The sequence below is a fragment of the Pristis pectinata genome, chromosome 1, assembly GCF_009764475.1.
Source record: "Pristis pectinata isolate sPriPec2 chromosome 1, sPriPec2.1.pri, whole genome shotgun sequence".
In the NCBI taxonomy this organism is placed as follows: domain Eukaryota; kingdom Metazoa; phylum Chordata; class Chondrichthyes; order Rhinopristiformes; family Pristidae; genus Pristis; species Pristis pectinata.
Window position 1 is genome coordinate 55,381,256 of NC_067405.1, and position 16,295 is coordinate 55,397,550.

A 16,295-nucleotide genomic window follows, 5' to 3' on the forward strand; every position below is an offset into this window, starting at 1 on the left:
TTGTGTCTTTAAGGGCTGATACCTTGCTGTGATAGCTGCATAACAAAATATCGGCAGCTGCTCTGAATTTAGAACAACAAACAAAATGCTGGAGGAACTCAGCGGGTCAGGCAGCATCTGTGGAGGGAAACAGACAGTTGACGTTTTGGGTCGAAACCCTTCGTCAGGACTGCTGTGAATTTCACCTTGTCCAACCAGGAACTGCCCAAGTCACACTTTAGTCCTTCTTTCTTGGTGTAAACTGTCCTAACACTGTTGTACATGGCACATTTTTGTGATTTTTTTTTGTTCAGGGAGACCTGATTTTTATGCTAGTGCTTCATGCAAAGATAACGCCATCCAATTTCCAGGCAAAAATGTCAATATTTTGCACACAGCACATACCCAATCAACGCCTACCCAGTACTAATTCATTTGTTTCAATCATGTTAGCTTCATAGTATGGTTTCTAGTTACTGGTGTCAGTCTTTAACTGCTCTGGAGTGCCCATTACCAGCCACATGTCATTGAGTCACCTTGTATTGCTGCTGCCTGAGTCATAGGGGAAAGTAGAAAGGTCTGTGATGCTAGGAGGAGGTATTGTGACAATGAGTAGCCTACTATGGGAAGCAGATTGGCACTAAAAGCCATTGAAGCTGAAGAGTGATGTATTTTCTGGTAGAGACCAATTGAAATAAAGCCTAAGTGAACAGCGATTTATGAATTTCCAAATGGACAGGATTATGGTAAATGTAAGAAGGGTGGGCAGGTGGGTGGGTGTGAAGGCGAGATAAAAATGACTGAAAGATCGCTCACACAACCATAGGCAGCAGCAATATGCTGTGAGCTGTTATGAATTGTTGATATCTCCACACTGTCAAAAGGTCTTAGTAAATGGGAAGCATTCCTATTGAGGTTTGTATTTACGAGCTTAGTTAATTATTCAAGTTAATGAAGTGCCAGCAATTGATAAAATCAGGTATATTCTATTGTATGTTTGATCAGTAGTGTTAGTGTCCAAAGAGAAGACTTTTCTAAGTGAACTAATGTCCTCCTTTGGGTGCTTCATGCAAAGGTGTTTTAGTGCATTGGTAAAAAAGTAAAACTAGGAAGCACTGGCATGTAGATTCACTTACACAAAATCCTCCAGGTTTTTGAGTTTGAAGCAAGAGTGGGTGGAGTATAGAAGGTAGCTAAATCAGCTTCTGAAGCTCCAACACTTCTTGCTGTATTCAGTTCAAATCTTTGCAGATTAATCTGCGAGTGGGAGGATGGAGTACTGTTTGACTGGTGCATTTGGAAGTCTATAATGACTTTTCTTATGCCAGTCAAAAATATTAATCCAGTAGCTGCTCACCATTAAGTGACTGATATTTCCTGTTGCTTTTAATTCCCAATCTGCCCATGACTAAAGTATTCTTTGTCCATTTGAAAATGCGGTTATCTCTATTTACTTATGTTTTATTCGTTGTAGGTGTTGGCCAGAAAATAAATGGTGTTGTGAAGATTTTTGCAGGTTTAATGTACCATAAAGCCATGTGATTTCTGCCACTTGTCACAAGACTGAAGAATGGGAATATCTGCACTTTTCTAGGGCTTTTTACACTGTTGCATTATTTATATTTTGTCCCAAAAACGTCACAAAATGTAAGCAGACAGAGGTACTTTTCATTGGCACAATGGGACTTTTTCAAGAGCTTTTTTCAATTACACCTCCAGGCCAAATATTCAGAATAGCATCAACTTTGTTAAAATGATCTGCTGATTATGGTGTGACCTGTACAGGGAGTAATATCTTTTTTTAAATCAATGTAGTTCTGTTTGCTGAAATCTCTCTTAATTTGAAAACATTCCTCTTTAATTTACTCAGAAGTCTCATCTAAATCCAGACAGTTGGTCCACAAAAGGGGTTTTGAAGTAAATTTCTAAATCTTGGCTTGTTTCGTATCTTGGACATAGTCATTCAACTTTTTTGAAGCTTAAGTTACTTTTTAATCTGTACAGTATTCACAAATGTAACTGTATCCTAAATGGAAATGGTTAGTTGTACAAGGCTTTGAAAGTATTTTGCTAGCTTAAATTAACGACTTCCAGGAATCAGTGTGAAGTTCAATGGGCTCTTTGGATGTGATATCACACTTTAGAACATACATCTGCAGAACATTGATGGTAGCAGGCCAGGTGGATATGGTGATTGAAGGGGCATACATGATACTTCACTGACTGATGCAGAGAACAGAAGAGTCAGGAGTTCATGGTGGAATTATATAAAACAGGAATTAGCCCACAACTGAAGTACTGCATCAAAGGAAATGCTGGATAACTCGAGCAGGGTAGAAGGAGATTTACAAGGATGTTGTCCAGAGAGTTTTAGCTAGCAGCTGTGCTAGGATTGTTTCTTTTAGAACTGAGGAGGCTCAGGGGAAATTTAAACAAGTTATATAAAAATAAGAGAGGCCAAATTAGGGCAGATAGGAAGGATCTGTCTCCCTCAGCAAAGCGGTCAATAACTAGGGATCATAGCATAGGATTAAAGCATTAGGCATTAGGAGGATATTGAGGAAAACATTTTCACTCATAAAAGGGTAACTGTCTTAATCTCACTGTCTGAAGGCTGATGGAAACAAAACCACTCATTTCATTTGAAGAGAGGTGATCACTTGACGTACCTTTAAGATTACAGGCCAGGAGTTAGAGAAGTGGGATCAGTCTGAATACCTCTCTTTTCAGCTGGCATGGACATGATGAGCTGAATGGCTTCCATCTGTGTCTAAATTTCTCAGATTTTACTGCCCAGTTCTCGAGAGAATCATTGCCCTGTTTGTTGGATATTTATTATTGCTTTTATTTAGAAGGGAGAGGATGTTGCATTGTTATTCACGGTGGTGGATAATAAAGAATATTTTGAGCAAAAGTGAAGATTTACTTTAAGGAATAACTAAAAGGAAGCAATGGAAGGTTTGTGGTTTGTTTGTTAGTGGAACACATTCTTGGGTCTGATTCACTATTTATAATTTTGTTAAAAATTTGTGCACAAATATGTATTGTATATTCATAATCAGAAAACTACAAGTTGTTATGATTTGAACTCTTACCAAGTACAATTTTTTTCGGTGACCCCATGTCACATTTGCTTCTGAACCCTTATTCCTCATGAACCAAAACTTGCCCTTGCAAACAAAGTAATGGGATTCTGGGTTGCTCGCCAAACAGAGAATCCTTTATTTCCATTGGTATTCCCACCGCAAACAGTGTGGATTAGCTGCGTAACCTCTCACCTCTTGCCTAAAATTTTCTAATCAACCATAGAGTTTGGGCTGAAAACTACAAACTTGTTCTCATTAAGAGACAGATGCAAGACAGAAGCGAAATGGATTACTTGGCAGAATGAGTACAGTGCTTTAAATGTTTAAAAGTCTTGATTCCAGTATAATTCGCATTTTCTTCAAGGACATGAGAGCTGACTTTTGTTTTGTCTCTAACACGTATTGCAACATGGAGAATAGGGAACTAAAGAATGAATCTAGTAACACAAAAGCAAAATAACACAAACAGTATCAGGGCAAACTAAAAGGATCTATTCTATTCAAGGCATATGGTGCTATCTGAAAACACTCATAGCTATCAACAGGTCAGGCAGCATCAGTGGAGAAAAGCAGTTATGAGCTTTTATGAGACTATGTCTACTGATCTGGGTGAAACTAATTTTCTCTGTCATGAAAATGTGTTACTTGGTTCATCAAAGCTGTGCAATGCTTTTTGCAGTGAAAAATCCTTAATTAATTACAAGGTAATGGTTCTGATTCCTGAATGGGATGACTTATCCATCTCAAGGACAAAACTGATCTAGTAAACAGGACATGGAGGTATTCCAAATACCATGTCCTTTCTAGCACTTTCTAGCTAGGCAAACAATTTTGGACATTACTGTCAGCGTAGGGAACTTGGCACCCACTGCCATTTCTCAGCAGTAAGACTAGCTTGATCCTAATGACATATAAGCCTGTTTAAGCAATCAAATTAATTTTGTTGTCTTGATGGAGGACTGCCTACAAGGACTCACCATCAACAGGGATGAGTCATTTCCTTTTGAAAACTACAGCTGGCCTTTTTGAAGTGTTCCCAGAAATACTTTCCCACCAGTTGGACATAGAAAATGTGTTTAAACTTATATCCACAAGCTATAAATTCATAATAAATCAGTTTACCTTCAGTGTTTATAGCCTTGAATAGAATAGATCCTTTTAGTTTGCCATGATACTGTTTGTGTTATAGTGGTCAGAAATTTTAAGAAAATTTATTCAGTAACACATCTGGAAGGTGAAGGTACTTGCCACAACTCTTTATGATAAAATTATTGATAGGTGGAATTCTCTACAGCCAATGTTGTCATTTGGGTGTCAAACTGAAAACAAATAGATTTAGAAATTCATTCATACAACTCCATTAGAAATGCTGTTGTGCTGTTGAAAATCAGCTTAATCCAGAATAATGTGGTATTACATACATTTCTGAGTGTCTTAACCCACCAGGAAATGTCGCCCTGACCTTTTGATGGGCTTTTCATTTGTGCCAGCACATTTTTCTGGTGTGAAATTCCCCCAAATGTCTTATACTGCAGCATCCAGAATTTATTTCCATTATGATTTTCAGCTTCACTGATTTGAAAAATGAAAGGTCTTATTTGCTCAGAGAATAAGTTTTATAACCCAATTTCCCTTGAAGCTATGCTGTTTGAAAAAGCCAGCAGATAAGCTGCAATTTTTGTGTTCACCGACATCTAGCGTGCTGGCCAAACAGCATGTGCTTGGACTTCTTTGCCCATGGATGTCGAGGTCATGATATCACTCTCAGCTTCTTTGCTACAGTATTATTTCAGGCCATTGTTGCTGAGCAATTAAATATTTCTTTAAAAATCAAGAAGGAAAGCAAGGCAGACAGACAGCAGGCAGGCAGATAGAAACAGCACGATACCTAACTTGATGTATAAACTACATTTGAAAATAAAGATTCCTGAATGTTAAGAATTTCCTGTTGGTAGTCTTTAAACTCAGTCCTTGATGAATCTCATCACAGCAAATTTTACACCTTTTTAGTGTATCTTATGCAAAAACATTCAGTCAAAATGAGTGAATGAAAATCTTAGGAATGCTGTCAATCTTTCCTTCTTTGATTTGAAATCAAATACCTTAAAGCACGGATGCTTTCTGAACAGTTAGGCAGTTAGGATTGCTACGAGCATTAAACACAAGAGAACCATTTCCTGATTGTGATGGCTGGAGATCCAATGATACTGATGTTGACTTTGAATTGAGAAGTTGTGGGTTCAAATCCCACTCCAGAGATTGACTGAAATCTAGGTTGGCTGTCAGATGCTGAACTGAGATGTAGCCTGCTTCCTCAGGTGGATTTTAATAATCTCTTGGCATAATTTAAAAGGAGCAGGGAAGTTATTCCTGCCATTCTAGCTGATATTTATCCCTCAACCAACAACTACAATCAGTTTATCTTTTATTATCATCTTAGTGTTTCTGGGAGCATGTTGCTGAATAGAATCATAGAAATGTACAGCATAGAAACAGGCCCTTATGGCTGACCTTGTCCATTCCAATTGAGATGCCTATCTACGCTAATCCCATTTGCTCACAAATTGTCTGCAAAATTTCCTACAATACAATAACTTCACAACAACAAAAAAACTTAATTGTCTGACCTTTGGAATGATCTGTGATTGTGAAATATGCTATATAAATGTTTTCCCTTTTCAATGTATTCCCCAGTGGATATTCTTCTACATTAATATTCTAATACATTAATTGATGGAGCAGACGGTTGTTCTGTGATGGGAAAACAAGTAAGGCTAAATAGCACCTCTAAACTTTAACTAGCTCTGGCAGCTTTATAATAAACGTGAATAGGTTGTCAGTGGGAACCCACCAGTGCGCTGTTGACCCAGATAGTAAATAGAGGCTTGCCTTTTGCAGACGTACCATTGTGCCTGCACTAATCCCAACTTCATGTCTTATGCAATGAAATAGTGTCACACGAGAAAGGCAGACCAAGTGCTGTCCTTGAAATGGCTGAGAAAGCTTTGTTAGTAAGATAAGTCAAGTCTCAAACTTGTCAAGGCTTAGGATGCTTCTGAATATCTCTGCAAATTGAAGATATTTAAGCAAGCTCAATTAGTTCAAAAATGTTTATAATTCATATCTCTATCTCTGATGCTACAGCATCCCTACACCTCTGTCACCTGTGTGAAAGGAAGTATCGAGCCCAGACTGGTCTAATCAGCCATCTCCGTACACATGGCAACACCTTAGACTAGATGTCACGGTCTTGAGAGCGAGTGATGACGAACCACAAAAATCCCTTATAGCCAGTCCTCTGCATAGAAATGAGTGGACATGATACTCCTGCCCAAGTTTGATCTGGTGTAGGCTCTGAGGCAGATTCCCCACTGTATCTGCTGGGGAACTGCAACAAGTTTACATTCCACTGCCGTGCTCCAACATGTGTCCATTTTTGGAGTACAGCTTTAAAATCACAGGCAGAATGTAGCCAATGCATGTGCAAATCACAACCTCTCTGACACATACTGCTGGCATTACCCAGCAGGTTCCAACCCAATCTTGTTTGAAATCTCCCATCTACCTCTACATCTTTACCTTGGTCACAACCAAGTGAATCAACTTTAAAATGCATTTATTTTTGATTAACTAAAGTCAAATTAAAGTGATATAATATGTGATAAAATGAACTAACTTTTTTGCAGTTTGACTGATCTGATCTTTGTTACTGTTACAAAGTATTTTGTATTCAGTTACTTGTTTTTTCTAACTTGAAGAACATAAATGTTAATTGGCTAATTTGCCTGGCTTGGAATGAATGGGAAGAAAAAAAAATCAGCAAATGCAAAATGATTTGGAAGTGAAGAATGGTACAATGTGAGCCTTCATCAGAGTCCCAAAGGACTTTGAAGCAATGGTAGTACATTATGAAACATTGTCAATGTACCATAGAAAACGTGGCAGACAATTACCATACAACAATCTCTCATAGAAAGTACCGGATAATAACCACATAATCTGTTTTAAGGTGTTGGTGGAGGGATAAATAAATTATCCAGGACCACAGTATCACACCCAAAATGCGTTGTTCTTAACTTCTCAAATGCTGGTTGTCAACCTTTGAAGCACTCTGTTTCTACCTTAGATTTTCAGCATTCATATTTCCTGATTGTTATTGAAAGTAAGGGGATATGGCAAAGCTCAAATAATTGATCTCATAACCACTTTCCCTGAAAATATAATTGAAATCACTCCTTAATTGCTCCTTCAGTTGCTGTTAACCAGACTCTCCACGTTGTTTCCAGTGGCCCCAAATCTGACTGTGCATGTGATTCATTAACATGACAATAAATATTGAAACTAGGCTACATTTTGATGAAGAAACTGTTAGTCTTTGTCACCTTTTATTGCAACATTAAATGATGCTCAAGTTTTTCCCCACACATTTTAGAGCAAATAACTTTTTGGTTTCCAAAATAACATTTTATTTCGCTTCTCTCCCCCTGTATAATGAAATGCTGGATCTGCTTCATATCAAATATAATTGGCAAAGGAAAAAAATGTATTGGAATGATTACTGTTGCAAAACAAAACAAGGTACTTAAGCTGTCTAGTGTGGTTGGTGATAGTTGTTCTCTCACACATACAATTGTTAATCAAATAAATTTTAAAAAAGCCAAGGGCAACTTCTCCCCACGTCAGCAGTGACACTAGTCATGCAAGGTGATTGTACTAAAAAGCTGTTGCCAGGGCTACTGCAGTGCTGCCAGAGTGGATGATAGATGTGCATCATGACAGAACCTGGGCAGTCAACTTGTCCTTCAGGTTTTCTCTCCATGAATGTATGTGCACCTGGTAGAGACAACATAAAGTAGCTTTGTGAAGGACCGAAAAAGATTATAAGATACAAAAGAAACTTATGAACTGCTATGCAGAGTGACATGAAAATTGCTAATGATTTTCTCCCAGCTGACCCCTAAGTTTCCTGTTACTTACTGTCCCTCATGAAGATGTTCACAAACTACATACACAGCCATAGGCTGTTTTCAAGTTTGATATCTAATTGGCTGTTCCTCCTGCTTGAGCCTAGGGAATGGAGCTAATTGGGTACACAGAAACCTCACTGCAACTGTTTTACGGGCATCCCAATTTCAGTGAGCAATACCTGTACTGCTAGCAAGTCTGCAAAACATCCAAACGGAAACTGGATTAAGCCAGTTTTCAGAAGACAGGTTCCAGCCTCTCGCATCGCCAAATGTGCGGCAAATCCTTGTCTTTGATGTCCTTGCACAAATCAGATAATGTGGCTAATGCTCTGATTCTTCCTAATGAAAGGCAAATTAAGCTATTTTAGAAACCATGGCACAGAAACTCCCAATTCTGCAGTATGCTAATCTCTCAGCCTCACACCATATCCCTCCTTCTGCTGACTCCCACCAGCATTATTGCTGCTGTTTTCCTCATCTCAGGGCATACTTTGGGTTGCTGGCACTAAGACTGATGTCTTGTCTAATACTTTGCACAAATATAGCTGTATCATTTTCCAGGTTGGACAGATGATTTAACACATAGACAATTGCATTCTTTGTGTTTTCAAATATGTTGTGTTAAGAAGCCCCTACTATTTTGACTATGGGTTAGATTACTGAAACAATGCTTAATCTTTCTAGAGGCGAGCAAATTGGTTATGTCCTATGTTGCTGCTGTTTGTGGCAAGGGAGCAGAGGTCAATCAAGTCAAGGAACAGCTGCTACAATCAAACCCTGTCCTTGAGGGTAAGTTTAAGAATATCTAACACATTGTCTTGCTTTAATAGGGAAGACTATTGTTATGAGACCAAGTGTAAAGAAATCCTAATCGGAAAATGTTAATTCATCCTACACTTGTACTGATAATAGATAATAGATGAAGTCTATTTTATCATTCAGTTTCAATCTTCTGTCATGTGAGATTTACCTTGCAGTTTCAATGAATCCTGGAGTCAGTCCATGGGAAAATCCTACATTGTCCTGTAATGTAACCAATATGCTATCCTTGCAATAGTTTTCAGTTGGGGAAACTATTGCAAGGATAGCATATTGGTTATGTTACAGTAGTAATCTCTAAAATGGACCCATGATGCATTGCAATCTAGTTAAATGGTTAATAAGTGCATATCTGGTATCAGTAATGGAATTACCATGTTGCTGGAGAACCCAATCTTGTTCTCTACATCTGTTTAGAGAAGGAAATTTGCCCGTGTGTGACAGCAAAACCAAACAATGTGTTTGCAGCATAATTCCTCTGAAACAGCCTGGAAAGCCATTTAGATTGATGATAGTGCAACAAAAAACATTAATAAGAGTAAAACCAGATGGAATACCAACATTAAATCTGGCACCCAATTAAACAAAGGTACACCTAGCATAGTCGCAGATGCATCTGCCGTGACTGTACTGGTAGGAGTGACTTCCATATAGTTCTTGTGGAGATACAGTGTGTGCTGCTACCTATGTGCTAAATGGGATAGGTTCAGTACAAACCTACCAGTTCAAAACCATGAGGCACTATAACATAAGAACATGAGAAATAGGGGCAGGAATAGGCTATCCAGCCCCTCGCGCCAGCCCCATTGTTCATTAAGACCATGGCTGATCTTCAGCAACAGCTCCACTTTCTGGTACTATCACCATATGCCCTGGCTCCCTTAATGTCCACAAATCCGTTGACCTCTGTTTAGAATGAACACAATGACTGAACCTCCACAACCCTCCAAGGTCGAGAATTGCCAATGAGTGAAGGAATTTCTCCTCACCTCAGTCCTAAATAGCCCACCCCTTGTTCTGAAATTATGCCTCTTAATCCTAGAATCCTCAGCCAGGGGAATCATCCTCCTTGCACGTAGCCAGTGAAGTCCTTTGGAAATGTTGTGTTTCAATGAAATCTTCTCTCATTATTTTGAACTCCAGAGAATATAAGCAAATTTGTCATCAGTCTGACACTGGAATCTATTCATTTTTTAACATGTCAATTTTCGCCTGGATTTTGGCATGTTGGATTGGATGGATAGAAGCTCATCCATTTTCAAAAGTGGAAATGCTAACTTATAGTACTTATAGTATAGTCACAGATTGAAAATGCAGAAAAACTTATTAACAAAACATTAAGTTAATGATTGTTATTTATGTTGAATAGAAGTAGCAAATCAAGGTCAAGGGATGCACAATGCTGTCTGTGCATAGTACACCTCTACAACTAGATGAGTGACTGCTTATCCTTGGTTTTTGTACAAAGTACTCATTCCATTCCTCAGAATTGTGCAATATTTATTTTTGTGGCTCATCTAGACTAGTGGTGTTGAATTGTGGAAGACTGTGAATTACGCTTCTAGCTGATCAGATAAAAAAGAAATGAATGATACTTTGAAAAATCTTGAGGTGGGATTTTAACAATGAATTGCACAAGACAGTGGCTGGCTCCTTTTTTTATTTTGTGGTACAGAAGCAAAGACCTGAGGTTAATTTGTTACTCCTTGTTTTTCTTTTCCACCAGCCTTTGGAAATGCCAAAACTGTGAGGAATGACAATTCTTCCAGATTTGTAAGTAACTCTTAAATTGAGTGAAAGTTCAGAATTTTCTCTTGGTCTTTACATCAGAAGCTTTCAGTATTTTTGCATCAAGGAATATTTTGTTTTCATTTCTGAAATGGTGCATGATTTTAATCTCTAAAGTCAATTGTAGACATGCTTAGGTTAATTCTGTGGCATTTGAGTTTAGAAAATTACTCTATGGCTATGCCAGATCTTCCATTTCATCTTTTTTATGGTTTGGTTGTGCTACATGAACATTTCTTACTAAGTCGGATCGCATTGTTTGATATGATGCACATCTTTCAGAAGATACAGGTTCAAATGCCTGGTATGATTTTTTCAAACTGTGTTACTAATCTATATGTTGTCTTTATACTCTGAGCTGTGATAGGGGCCACACCACCATAGCATCTCTGGGAGATTCTGCACTGAGCCCTGAACTTCTTTTACATTGTGTAGTATCACCATATGCGCTGGCTCCCTTAATGTCCAGAAATCTGTTTATCTCTGTTTAGAATGAACACAATGTCTGAACCTCCACAACCCTCCAGGGTCGAGAATTGTCAATGAGTGAAGGAATTTCTTCTCACCTCAGTCCTAAGTAACCCACCCCTTATTCTGGGGAATGTTATGGAACAGAGAGACCTAGGAGCACAAGTGCATAGTTCGCTGAAAGCAGCGTCACAGGTAGACAGGGTGGTGAAGAAAGTATCTGGCATGCTGGCCTTCATCAATCAGGGCACTGAGTATAGGAGTTGGGAAGTTATGATGCAGTTATACAAGACATTGGTGAGGCCACACTTGAGAGTACTGTGTAGAGTTTTGGTCACCCTGGTATAGGAAAGATGTTATTAAACTAGAAAGAGTGCAGAAAAGATTTACCAGAATGTGGCCTGGACTTAGGGGCCTGAGTTACAAGGAGAGGTTGCAATAGACTAGGGCTTCATTCCCTGTAACGTAGGAGATTAAGGGGTGACCTGATAGAGGTATATAAGACCATGAGGGGCATAGAAAGGGTAGAAGGATATCATCTTTTTCCCCAGGGAGGGGGTGCTAAAAACAAGATGGCATAGGTTTAAGATCAAAGGCGAGAGATTTAAAAGGGACATCAGGGGCAGTTTCTTCATGCAAAGGGTGGTGTGTATTTGGAATGAGCTGCCAGAAACAGTGGTTGAGGTGGGCACATTAGTAACATTTAAGAGCTATTTAGATAATCGTATGGATAGGAGGGCATGAATAGGAGGGGTTTAGAGGGCTATGGGCCAAGCACGGGCAGTTGAGACGAGCTCGCTGGGCAAAACAGTCGGCATGGACGAGTTAGGCTGCAGGGCCTGTTTTGATTCTGTATGACTCTATGACCACCATCATCGCCCTGAGGCATTTGTTAGACTTCATTTAACTTTCTGTTACATCAGTTTCATCCCAGATTTCAACCAATCATTTCTATTTCACAGGGAAAGTATATGGATATTGAGTTTGACTTTAAAGGCGACCCACTTGGTGGTGTTATCAGCAACTGTAAGTAATTCTCTCAAATAAAAAAAAGTGTTAATTTGCATTTGAGATTATTTTAAATTGGCGAAATTCAAGTGGTGTGAAGTGCAGAGTTGTAATGTATGATACGGAAATAATGGAAAGCACGGATCACTTATAGATGCCTGTAACAAAGGGTATAATTTGTGAGCAAAACTTTGTCAACAGACTGAAGAACTATGCGGTCAAAGATGTTTACCAGGAATATATTTCATACACAAGGTATTACTTCCTCTGAGGGAAGGATTTCAGGATCTTTTATTCCACTCAGTTTTGTACAGTATCGACCCTGAAGTTTGAAGCCGTTTGGGTGGATTATCCGTACACAGTGTATGGGTTGCTACTTTGATTGAACATGTTAATTTTGCTAGTAACATTCTTGGTTCCTTTGACACTTCGGTGGCAAAAAGAACAATGTGTGTGAATAATCTGGTAATTTAAAGGAAATAGCACAGGAAATGTTTGTCCTCAAAAATGATCTAAGCACTTTGAATTAAGAATAGGCTCCATGCTGAAGTGTGGCTGCAGGCAAGGATCTCAAGGTGGTAGTTACATTGAAATGTGATAGTAAAAAAACTGCACTTATACAGCACCTTTAACAGAGGTAGAGTTGTATATTTTCCTGGGCCACTGAGCAAGCAGCGAGATGTCACTGAGTAGTGAAAGAAGATAAACACATTTATTGGACATTTATTCCAAACCACTAAGGCCTGAGTTAATGGTAGCCTTTAATTCTTCCTGAAAATATATGCAAATTCTGGGCTATGAATTCATATTCTGGGTTATGAATTCATATTATTATTCTGTGAGGAATGTCCTGTAAAGGAAAATTTATAACAATAAAAACCAAGATCCAGTTTATCTTGCATCTGAAGAACTTTGTATCTGGGAACTCAATGGATCCTACTCACTTCTGAAAAATACATTATTATTCCTTATTGTCTATGTGCATGTCAGCCTCTGTTCTTCCTGTCCTGTCCTGTCCATTTATCTTTATAGCGCATTGAATTGCTTGAGTTCTTGTCCTGCCAGAGTTATAAAAAGATACTTATCTCACTGAAGATTTTTTTAAGATACCATATGCATAGCTTTCACTTAATAATAGTGAACTAAATACCATATTTCCGTTTTGATTAGTCGGACGTTTAGTTTCCTGTGGACTGGATCCAAATACTTTTATATTGTTCAGGACCCTGGTTCCTGGTGCAAAGTTTTAATGAGCAGAAAACCCACTCTGAGAACACATTGTGCTGACTGGACATGCTTAGTTTGGTTAGTGAAAAGATGTTTTCAGCAGATATAATTAGAATAATTGGAAGCAAGTAAACTAGATCATCTGAAAAGTTTATCATAGTACACGGTATGTTAACTTTGAATAATATGCAGCAATAAGTTCTATGCTGCCCATTTAATTTCTTTTCATTGCACATATATTAACATGTTATTATTAATGTATAATATTAAGCACAACACAATATATAACACTGAATTTTTGCTATATAAAATGATATGAAGCTATTTGGACAACAGCATACAGCTCCCTGAAATATTGTAATTGTGGCATATAGGATCACATTTGATATGACCTGCTGAGAATAGTCTAGACCTGCATAGACAGGTATCATTCCACTCATGCCAAGTAACTGAGGTGTGTGACTGTGAATTTAAAATATTGAAATTCTTCTGGCCCAGTGTGCAATTTGCTTTAGAAGAAGGCTAGTACTGAAGCTGGTAACAATGGCAACCATGGAATGATGCAGCATACAAAGCATTGATTCAGTCTATTGTGCTTGATCTCTTGCCTTTCAAAATGTTCCCACTTCAGATAAATATCCAGTTCCATTTCACATTTAATGGTTTAATTGGTACCACTCTTGCCTCTGAGTCAGAAGGTTGTGGGGCCATGAAAGGCCTGAACACAAGGCTCTATGCCCATCAGTACAGTGCTGAGGGAGTACAGCCCAGTGGGCAGTGAGTGGGTGGGGGGAAAGGGAATTGTATTTTTCCAGATGTGTTGAACTTGAGTCCGTGGCTGCCCATCTGAGGTCAACGTAAAAGATCAAGTGGATCTTTTCATGGAGAACCATGAAAGTAATCCCTCATATGGTGACCTATCCTTAACCCTAATTATCAGCATTCTCATATTGATATTTGAGAAATCTTGCTGCGTGCAAATTGGCAGCAATATTTCCTACATTACAAGAATGAGTACTCTTCGGAAGTACTAAAAGAGCTGTGCAGTGAGCTAAGGTCATGAGAGGGTAGGAAATCTTTTTTGACTCTGCACTGTGACGTAAGTTATGTGTAGAAATCTCAGAGTGTAAAACCAGAGCTATACCATCTCCTATTGGTTTCCTGCTGAGGGAGCTAGGTTAAAATATCTCTGTATGTTTTCACAAGGCATCAGAATCCATTGCATTTTCAAGCAAAAAAAAATCCCCATAGTTGCATTTCCTCAATATTGGTATAGATGATAACTATTTGAATCTTCTCAAACTTTGATTTCCATAACTTTAATAAAATAAAGAAGGATTTCAAACATCATCTATTCATGAGGGTTTCATTATTTCCAGCTGATTTCTTCTTGTTAAATACCAGCTTTTCATACCAAAGTGTGCTAATAGGATTTTCAGAAAATGTTGATGTTCAGTGCTGTTGTCAGGATTGACTTGGTAACGAGTATAAATTTGGATGTAATTTTCCGGAATTCAGGCCCAATTAATTTTTTTTAGTCTTCAAGAATGCCAACAACAGATTGGTATTCGTAAAAGGGATAGTCTGAGTTGGCAACCTGCTGCTTACTGCTACAATAATGAAATCTAGTGTTCCAGTGGTACTGACAAATTGCAAGTAAATACCACAAAATTAAAGCTATTGGATAAGAAAGTAATTGTAGCAAGTATACATAATTGTCTAAGCAGGAAGTTGCATGGCACTGGGGTAGGGAGGATTTATACGTAAGCAGGGGCACAGGATACTCCTCTCTTCCCACCCACTTCATTCCCTCTTCCCCCAGTTATTAAGCACATTAAGGATTCATGAGACTGATATGTTCTCCAAAACTGGTCAAATTCAAATTCCTGTATGTGCCCCTGTGGCAATAGGATAATAAACAAAGAGTTAAGATGAAAAGATGCTTTTTTTATAGACTGGTGAGGTAAATTTGTTTCCCTAAGGTCCAGTATAAGGTCAATACTGCCTTTTTGATGAATTGGACTTTGGTGTTACAGGGTACTGTTTCCAAGTTTGCAGACAACATGAAACTTGGAAGTACAATAAATATTGAAGAAGATAGTAGTTGACGTCAAGAGGTCAAAAAACAGGAGCGGAAAAGTGGAAAGGCAAATGGAATTCAGTGCAGAGAAGTACAAGGCAAATTTTGAATAGAGGAATGAGACAACACAGCATGTATTAAAGTGTTCACTATTAAATTGGATGCATAAAGATAGTGACCAAGGGTTATTTGTACACAAATCTTTGAATGTTGCAGAACAAAGCAATTAATAAAAAATATAGGACCTGTACTTTATAAATAGAACCAGAGCACAAAAGGTCAGGAAGTTATGCTAAACCCAAGCTTAGACCCAGCTGGAGTATTGCATCCAATTTTGGCACCACACCTAGGAAGGATGTGAAAAGGGCACAGTAAAGATTTACCAGAGTGGTTCCTGGTCTGAAGGATTACTGTTGTGTTGTTCTCCTTTGAGTAGGAAACAGTAAAAGTAGATTTATTAGAAATATTTTAATACTGTAAAGGATTTAGATAAAATAAGGCAAAATTGTTTCCAGGGGTTTAAGTGCTAAAGACCAGAGGATAGAAATTTAAGATGATTGGCAAAAGTATTAATGGTGACATGGAGATACAGTTGTATTATACAATGAGATGTTAGGATTAGAAAAGAACTGTCTGATAGAATGGAGGATGCAGAATCAAAAACAGCATTCAAAACTTGGAGGAAAAAAAAGATACAGGGAACTGGAGGAAGAGCAGGGGAAGGGAACGAACTTAGTGCTGCACAACATACAGCCCATGAAGCATATACAATATCATCCTGACCCATCTCAGTGGGTGGCGAGTCCACTGCACTCACTGCTCCCATTCCCACACTTCTAGCAGCAATATACTCTCCAATGCCAGCTGCTGACC

At 38.4% G+C, this 16,295-nt stretch overlaps 1 protein-coding gene across 1 annotated transcript in view; it reads left to right on the forward strand.

The window, feature by feature from the left end:
- Positions 1 to 16,295, forward strand: part of LOC127572193 (unconventional myosin-Ib-like) — a 204,044-nt gene that overhangs the window by 89,132 nt on the left and 98,617 nt on the right. The window contains 3 exon segments of the mRNA XM_052019109.1: positions 8,717 to 8,821; positions 10,578 to 10,624; positions 12,070 to 12,133. Coding sequence (XP_051875069.1) covers positions 8,717 to 8,821; positions 10,578 to 10,624; positions 12,070 to 12,133 — 216 coding nt within the window.